General features: G+C 33.1%; 2 protein-coding genes and 1 long non-coding RNA gene across 7 annotated transcripts in view; 1 reads left to right on the top strand and 2 right to left on the bottom strand.

The window, feature by feature from the left end:
* The window catches only part of LOC143369726 (meckelin), a 292,527-nt gene that overhangs the window by 1,152 nt on the left and 282,232 nt on the right, over positions 1-9,143 (bottom strand). Inside the window, exons 1-13 of one of the 5 annotated variants that reach the window (XM_076814034.1) lie at positions 6,131-6,610; positions 5,954-6,039; positions 5,727-5,888; positions 3,805-4,106; positions 3,543-3,737; positions 2,607-2,858; positions 2,288-2,442; positions 2,022-2,187; positions 1,665-1,949; positions 900-1,358; positions 563-825; positions 308-488; positions 34-244 (exon numbers count right to left, since the gene is read on the bottom strand). In XM_076814034.1, coding sequence (XP_076670149.1) covers positions 34-244; positions 308-488; positions 563-825; positions 900-1,358; positions 1,665-1,949; positions 2,022-2,187; positions 2,288-2,442; positions 2,607-2,858; positions 3,543-3,737; positions 3,805-4,106; positions 5,727-5,888; positions 5,954-6,039; positions 6,131-6,162 — 2,749 coding nt within the window. In that variant the 5' untranslated portion in view covers positions 6,163-6,610. Of the gene's footprint in view, positions 1-33; positions 245-307; positions 489-562; positions 826-899; positions 1,359-1,664; positions 1,950-2,021; positions 2,188-2,287; positions 2,443-2,606; positions 2,859-3,542; positions 3,738-3,804; positions 4,107-5,726; positions 5,889-5,953; positions 6,613-9,143 lie in introns of those variants that run through there. The other 4 variants (XM_076814032.1, XM_076814033.1, XM_076814037.1 and 1 more) reach the window with 4 other exon arrangements.
* Positions 1-9,143, top strand: part of LOC143369795 (uncharacterized) — a 281,266-nt gene that overhangs the window by 10,349 nt on the left and 261,774 nt on the right. The gene's annotated exons all lie outside the window — the stretch shown is intronic.
* Positions 1-9,143, bottom strand: part of LOC143369822 (uncharacterized) — a 106,241-nt gene that overhangs the window by 20,934 nt on the left and 76,164 nt on the right. The gene's annotated exons all lie outside the window — the stretch shown is intronic.

The raw sequence follows: 9,143 nt of genomic DNA, 5'->3' as shown, positions 1-9,143 counted from the left end.
GAAATTCTTGAAATTCACGAAATTTTATATTACCAATATAAAAAACTGAGTTTTCTTCACTGTGGGGAAATAGAATGTTACATAATTTTTCAAAGAAATGTTGTTCTTTAATAACATAGTCCACATCTTTGAAACAGTGATCCACAAATTTACATAGAAATTCTGTCAATTTAAACCGAGTACTGACATTTTGTTCCCAGTTTGCGGTAGAAAAGTAATTCCTTTTGAGAAAATTTTTTGATTTCTGAAGAAAGATAAGCGTAATATAGAATACATTTTTAATAATTTAAATAAACATTATACGTACAGCTTTTGTGTGCTTTGATAGCGTCATGAAAACTGTTCTGAAAGTTTTTGTTAAAGATAATATAAATGTTTGTTGAGTTGTTCCTGGCACAAGACCTCTATGTGCGCACAGATTATTTTTTTCCTTCTCTATGTCACTCATCAACGTAAGCAAATCTGTATCCGCAAATCCATGTACTGATCTATTACAAAAAAAAAATGGCAATACTTAGTTATAGTCATTACATTTTTGTTAAACTACTGTTATGTGTATTACCTTCCATGAATATAGAAACCATAATAATTAAAAGGTAAAACAAATACACTGATATTTGTAACTGAACATAGATTTATAAATTCTTGCATTCTATTTGCGATGCACTGTTTGTAAAATGCAACGGATAGCAACCACTGAATACAATATATCAAAACATATATTAAAGTACCGACTGTATAGTAGAGAATAAAATTGTAATTCTCTTCGGAAAATTGGAATGTTAATTCTTGTACTGCAAGAATCCAAGGGTATAGTTGTATAATCTATGTAAAATATACAATTTAATCTTTATTCTTAGTTTAATTTCTAATTTACCTTTCATACAATTTAAATTTACCTGAAAAATGCCTAAGGCAGCAAACAATTGTATCATCACATTTGTTTTTCGCTCTGCTTGAAGCTTTAGCCATTGATTAGCAATGAAATATGTTCTCCAAATACTAACAGGCGATTTATTAAAATTGTAATCTTCATTTATTTCTTGAACAGAATTGTTTGATAATGAATATACTGCTGAACAATTAGCTTCATATTTAACAGATTTCGAAAAGCACTTAGGACTATTACGTTTGTCCGATTCATGTAGCATTTTCTTTCGTTTTGCTGTTATTATTTCTGACGATGTTTGTAAAGACTTATATTGGTCCTTTAAAAAATTTTTGGTATGTAATTTACTTAAACACATATCTGGAGGATTATATTTATATTGATTACATGCTGGTTTTGGTTGTTCCCAATCAACAAACAGTATATCAGTATTCCAGTATTGACAAATAAATCCACATACTTCTACAAACTGAATGGGAATTTATTAATATTCATATAAATCAGGGTTGACTAACTGGTGGCCCGCGGGCAACCGGGGGCACCCCCGCCTTGCTGCCACGCTGAAAGGCCCCCTCCATACCTCCCAGACTCTGCCGATCGCAGTCGAAAAGAGAAGGAAAGAAGGAGAAATCCACTGCGATCGTCAGAGTCTGGTAGGTATGGAGGGGAGCCGTTCAGCGTGGCAGCAAAGTGGAGGAGCCACCAGTTGGCCAACCCTGATATAAATAAATGAATTATAATATATTTTTTATTTATTTCATAATCGTGTACTTACTTTTAAAACAAATGCTATTGTAGTAAATATTTTAATAGTATTCTCATTAGGATCATCAAGGAGCGGAATATATGATATGGTTTGGCCTTTATAAAATATAAATAAATATATACACGTACTGATTAAAGTTAAAATAATAACATTTGCTACAGCGCCCATAGCATAAATAAAGAACCAGAATAGTACAGCTATATTTGAAAGAGAAGTATGATGCTGTTTACTATAATTCCACGTTTTTATTCCAGAAAAGATTAAAGCTAATCCTGAGAAAACTCCAATGATGATCTAGAAACATATTTGTATAAATTACAATTTATTAATATAACAATTTCCTTGAACATTTCGTATTATTTTTACCTTAAAATTAAAGTCAACATTGTTGTTTGTCAAAGTAAATTTAATTTTATAATCTAACATGACTTCTGCAGTTTTAACAAACTGTTCATGCGTTAGTTCATCATATTCAATAATCAATAAAGGTGGATGTATTGTGCCTTTATCCTCTGCGTTTTGAACATTAATGCTGCAGGGAATGTTTTAAAAAGTAACAAATTCATTCTTGATACATTCATTTGACATATTAAATTTGAACGATTTTTTAAGAGAAATTAAAAAAAACTTACATAACAGTTAGGGATTTCATATAACGTAGTACAGATAATTTACTGGCTTTTTCAACCTTATTAGCTATGAAATCTGGTATTGCCTTAAAACCACTAATGTTGTCAATGAGGAAAAATTTTCGTACTAATTGCCAATGCGACATTTCACTGTTATTCTGGGAAATAGTAAAAAATTGTATTTTGAATCAATAGATTTGTAAAATTTAATGCCCAACCGTATATTGCGATAGTGGATGTCGGATTCATGAATTAATAAAAATAGAAAAATAATTATCTGCACTGAACCATACTAATGTTATATCTCTAAACAGTTCCTTACCTGATTAATATTTTTAATAAGTATCGGCAATGCATGCAGTAAATTCCTTTCGTTTTCCATATATGCTATATAAGGAGATATAAGTTCTACTTCTGCACGCAATAAATCTTTGATCATAAGTTTACATTTCTTCTTGAAGTTTATACCAAATCTGACATGCTCTAATAAATTACACGGCATATTAGCTGTACCAATTGACTTGAAATTGCCACGTAAAGAAAATGTAGCAACTGTAAAATTCAATATGCTATCCTACAAAAAAAAGAACGTTACTTTATCATTTAATAATGTAAGCAAAGATTGAAACTCTTAAAGATATAACTTCTAATAATAGTAATTATATAGAGATTACAGAGTGTGGTGGTAACAATGGTTTGAATGTGAAAGAGGTAATTCTTCGTGCAAGAAATCGAATGTGTACAATTAAATTTTTTTATACACTAGGCGCCAGAATCGGCTCCCCTTCGGAAATTTGGCAACGTTGCATGTCACTAGGCATAAGTCAGCGGTTCTAGTGATATGCAACGTTGCCAAATTTCCGAAGGGAAGCCGTTTTGACGCCTAGTGTACATAGATTTGTAGTTTAGAAAATTCGCTCTGAAACTTCATTGGGTATACGTGCACTCAACAAAGAATCGATTCCGTATCTCTGCGTAAAACAGAATTTCTACTCGATCTTAGACTTGCAAAGATTTGTAATCTCGGTGGCAAAATTTTAAATTGTAATGTAAACCCGTGACCAAATAAGACTATTAACTATAACAGGCAAAAACAATTTTCTGATTCTTTTTTAATAGGATGTAGGCATACCCAAAATATTTTTAAAATCAATTCCCTCGAATATAAAGCCTTGTATAAAAAGAATGTAATCCTATCCTTTCAATCCCTGTATATAAGATACATTTAGTAGATTCGTAAAAGATATATATCACATACATTATTGTACTTCAGGAAACTGTACTTTTGTGTAATTTTGTTGCTGTTCAATATTGCTATGTTTTCACTTTTATTATAAAATAACCATGTCGATGGTACTTGCACTTCAGCAAATAGCGTGCAAGCAATCTTATTGCTATAAAGGCTCAATGCACACATATTAGATAAATGTTGACATGCTAATATATCCTTTCCCTAATTAAAGAAATATCATTGTATTATTATTTTCTTTTACATTTTACACATTTATTCTTTTACTTACCTCACAAAAATATACTGCAGCCTGTAATTCATTTCTGAAATAATAACTATCTACGTACTGCTTTTCGAATTTTATTAAATACCTAATACTTGTATTTAATTGACCAGATAAGGAATTCTTAAATAAACAGTAATCTTGTACCCATGTGTAATATTTTATTGTGTATATGTCAGTTATGTAATAATTATATTCAAAATTATTGCATGACAAGCATTTAGATCCATCTACAGATGGATAAGTATTATTGGTACAAGGCAAGCAGTGCATAGCATCTAATAATGCACCATTCCAGTCTCTGTCTACTGTAAAATTAGAATAAAATAAGGAACAATAATTCAAATCATAATGTAATTTAAAGACTTAATTCCCGACATATTAGTATACAGCATGTAATTGTCTCCTTTATTTGTAAAAATACAAAAAAAATTCAGACACGATTTAGGTGGTTGAAACAGTGAATATGTTGCGAGCAAATTTTGTTTCCAATGTTACTAGCTCTAAAGAACATGAAAACTTAAAAAATTAGAACTTTTACTCCAGAAATGATTAACAGAGCATTACAATTGAATATTGGATTTGAAGTATCAGTGAAGTTCAATTTTAAATTCGAGGTAATGCATTACTATTATATTATTATAATGATCAAATAGGGTAAATGTGCCTTATTTCGGCCGCTACCCAATAGTCAGCCTTTTCGGAAATAAATTGCTTAAAAATAAGAAATTAGGAATAAAATCTTATATATTTAAACGAAACAATGATCAGTGTACTCTTTCCTTCGAATGTGGGAAGTTTCATGCCTTTAGCGGTAAAAATATGAACTGCAGAAAGCTTTATTGTGTTGGAGATTGGATGGTTGACGACTGGTGAGTCAATTTGAATTAATTTAGTACTATAGGCGACACTTGGAAATAGTGTATACCAACACTAATACGAAGTTTTTTATGTTCAAATTTTGAATACGCGATTAATAGCATTCGAATGAACTTTTCGTGAAATTATAATTGCATTTAAACTTAGGTTAGTAAGTATTTTTGAAGTGGCCGACTATTGGCATTAAAAATATAAAGAAAAACAATACTTAGCCGCACCGGCTGTCTACAGAATATTGTTAAGAAATCGCCCATTTGAACCGTATTTACCAAACAAATAAAGCTTACTTTCCGGAATCATCCGTTTTTATTGTTTTCCGCCAAAATTAATGTAAAACCCCAGTCAGTCGTCTCCAACACAAAACGAACACAAAACGGCTGACGACTAGACGATTGGTTTAGTAGTCGGCCGTTATAATTTAAATAATTAGAATTTTCAGAAATTTTTTTTTTTTAATTTTTAGTACACACATCATGAATTTTGAACCTCTTAAGATTCTGACGATTAACAATAACTATACTATAGGGTGGCAGATACATATATAACCTGACAGAAGAATCTGGCTGACTACTGGCATACGAAAAGCTGGAGTTAGGATTTTACTGGCTAAGTATTGGTAAAAAGGATGTTTTTGGGTATTTTAGATATTTTAAATAAAAATTGTTATACTATTAAAAAAATCATCCACACATTTGAAAAATAGATACTTTAAAGAATTCAACTGTGAATAACGCATTGAAAAAATAGTATATTAAAAATAACAACGCGTAACATGAATTTCCGCTCTCCCTTAAATGGCCGACTACTGGCACAGTTACCCTACTATCCAGAAAAAACATCTGTGATCTTGTGAACGCTAAGAAAAATTAACATTAAACCCTTTTTTTAATATATTCACCCTCCCTTTTCAACCCTTCAAATTATATATAAAAATTTATTTGTATCATCGCAACTAAAGGGAATCAGTGGCTTGTGAGTAACACACTTTGTATATTCAGAAGGAGTTAGTGTTAAATAATTATATGTTGCTTTAGTACTGTAATTATTACTTTGTATCTCATTGATGTTACAGTAACATATTTCATTGTTACAGGGAATACAATCTTTTCCATCCACGCTTATTGTTGTGTTTGTGCCACAAAAAGTACACACAGGATGACCATTTTTTAAATCAGTTTGTTTACTAAATTTATTACATATGCATTTTAATCCTGTAAAATAAATTTTTCAAACACAAAATTATCTTATTCTGTATAAAAAATTAATTTAAACTTACGATCGGAAGATGGTTTCAGATTTTCGTTGGTATCGCATTGACTACAAGTAAATAATGCACTATTGAAGTATTCATTATTTTTGCACCTTGATGGTTGAGAGAATTCAATAATTTCATTATTCGCGACAAATATTTGGTGATAGTTTAAATAAAAAACTACAAAGTAAGAAATGATACCCTTCTGTATAATACAACTCATCTTCGTGCATATATTTGTTTACATTTTCGTTACTATAGTTACCTCACCCGGACCTAACCCACGATCAGAATTTAATACAGCCGTGGGGATTCTAGCGATGTGGATTCAGAATTAAAGCAAAACACATCTATTCTACTTGAGGACAAATTATATTCTCGTAAATAATTGCATTACAATCTTTAATAACAGAATCTTAGAAACCAATAAATATTTACAATAAAAGAATAACTAAATATAAAACATGATAACATTATAAACTCGCGCGCAAACCAGTTACACGTGCGCACGATGGGCACTCATGGGACACTTATAGAACCACACGATAGGCGGGCCTCAAATGTCTTCAATGAGGCACGAGGTTATTTCGGGTGATATTTATTATACAATGCTCTGAGTCGTAACACAGGTAAGAAGGCATATGCCGACGTTTTGTACAAAGAGAGCTATCGAGAGGTTTGGTTTCTTCGTTTCAACATGCACGAAGCGAGAGTGTATAGACTCTGTAGAGAGCTGAATAGCTACCAAGCGCGTGACGCCACATCTGTTTCCGACGGTATCGCCGCCCAGTGGTGTCATTCGGCGCGAGGCCAGAGGTGGAGCCTGTTGTGTAACCGTTGTTGCGAGTTGCGATTCTCGCTCTAGCGGCGTTCAACACAAAGTTTAGAAGCGCGAAGTTCGAAACGGATCATACGAGTGTAATAGGAAAGGGAAACAAAGCGAAGTTCGCACAAGCCCGAGAGGTTTGAAAATAGTTAGAGATTCTTTTAATGAGAAAACTTCAAGATTATAAATTAATCAATACCCGCTTGGAAACGGGTGTTTGAATAAATGAACTGCACTTTGATCCCTTCTCCTAGATGTAATTCCAGAGCAATGTTGTTAAACGCTTGATTCTAAAAATCAATAACTGTGAAGGAAATAGATTCACCAATGAGAATTTAGTTAGTAAATATTTTATTGGCTCTTAGATTTTAAGGACATCTTGTAAAGAACAAAAGATGTAAAAGCGTTTGCGTTTGAAAGGGCACTTGAACCCCGAGAGCGAAAGTGAACGGACGTGCAATTATAAATCTAGCGAAATTCTTATTTGTATTGTTTAAATTCGTTGAGTTCATTAAATTTATTAGTTGTTTGTGTTCAAATCGTTTCCTTACATTATTATTTTTATCTCTAAAAATCCGCGTCCAGGGAGCAGAACGCCTTAGCGTTCCACGGACATTGTCCCTAGGGATGGAGTGCAAAATCACTAACAGTGATTTATCACAGTGATCGCAGAATCATGATCACGGTCGTGAATGAAGTTAAATCACGACCGTGATCATGATTTTTTTAACATGAGTGAATTGTTTACTGTCATCGTAATTCTTTAACTTGATTGTATAATTTTTTATAAAATACTTCAATATAGCTTGTGTTACAGTCAAAGCGTGCTAATTCAGCGAATATATATCTAGTATATACATTCATAAATAGTCAATGTGTGCACGCACTGATTTGATTGGCTAACGTATTCACATATACATTATACTTTTTACCTAAAGCGAAGAAATATTCGTTAATTTAAATAGATCAAGAACGATTACATTGGTTCAAAATATACAATTGAGATTCTATGAGCACAGTGAGGACTTGAGAATGTTTTGAGAGAAAGTAGAAATTGGGGTTATGTGGCGCGTGCAAAGAGCAGTTATGCTTTCCACCAATTAGATCACGAAAATTGTAAATCACTGTTCTGCCTGCGCCAATCAGAAGCGATCACGAACATCACGGATCACTGTTCTGCCTGCACCAATCAGAAGCGATCACGAAAATCACGGATTACTGTGAAAAATCACCGTGATTGAGAATGAACGTGATCGGATCACTCGTGATTCACAAATCACGGTTCTAGCCAACACTAATTGTCCCGCGCCTGAATTCCCCACCAGAAGGCTACTAGTCCCCCAAGGCCACGCAACACCGTCATCGTCAGTTCACCATGAACCAAAGGAGCGCGAAGCTTGAATCGAATGCTGTATTCCCGTTACCTTGCCATGATGTGAACGTAGCTTCTCATTCGGAGGGAAATTTGAATTGAAAGAAGGGGGGAACTGCATGAAGTTGTTGGTTTTCTTATTCTTTTATACTGAAATTATACAATTAAACATATTCATAGTCAGGCAATCAAATATTCGCTATCATTGTAAATTTTATTAACCATCACCGAAATTATGTAACACTCGTTAGAAAACAAGTATATTTACGTTATTTTATTTATGTTAACAACCAAAATTGAAGATCATTCATTCAATTGCGAGAGTCGACTCTGTACAGACGCATTTATCGAAACGTACTAAATATATATATTTGTTCAAATCGAATATAAAGTTTCCTTTTAATCCTTATAATTCTCGAGTTTACAACCTGAACGCATCCTGTGAGCAGATTGCCTTTGCATTCCACGGGCATCGGCTCCACTCTTTGGAATTGAACGCTAGTTCCCGAAGAATCACGCAACACGCCACACACAAAACCCTGTTGCGATCCTCGCCCTAGCGGTGTTTAGCTCCCAAAGCACGAAGTTCGAACTGAACAAGTTTCATTTATTAGAAAAGAGTTGGGGGTGAACGTTTCAACATTAGATATTTGTCTTCGCCTCCTTCCGTACGAAGAAGCTTGTTTCTTCGCTTGGTAATTCTTCACCGACCTTGTTACAGTCCTGACGTGTTGTAATAAATCCAGCTTTGATCTCCATAATAATATCCTCGTTCTGTTTCTAAATAGTTCCGAATCATTTGATAATTTAATTTAGTTCAATTTAATAAGTTTATTGAGTTTGAGTTATTTGACATTTAGTTAATTTAATTTAACACGTTTCGCGAGTAGAGCCCTTCAGGGCTCCACGGGCACCGAACCACACGGAAATTCCCTCAAGCCATCAGAATTCCCAAGTAGGACTCTGCTCGCGAAACGCGTTAATTTAAACGAACTAATTATCTTGTAACAAATAAC

The sequence above is a fragment of the Andrena cerasifolii genome, chromosome 6 (assembly GCF_050908995.1).
Source record: "Andrena cerasifolii isolate SP2316 chromosome 6, iyAndCera1_principal, whole genome shotgun sequence".
NCBI lineage: Eukaryota > Metazoa > Arthropoda > Insecta > Hymenoptera > Andrenidae > Andrena > Andrena cerasifolii.
Note: the sequence above shows the minus strand (reverse complement) of the source record. Positions and strands in the feature narration are given on the sequence as shown.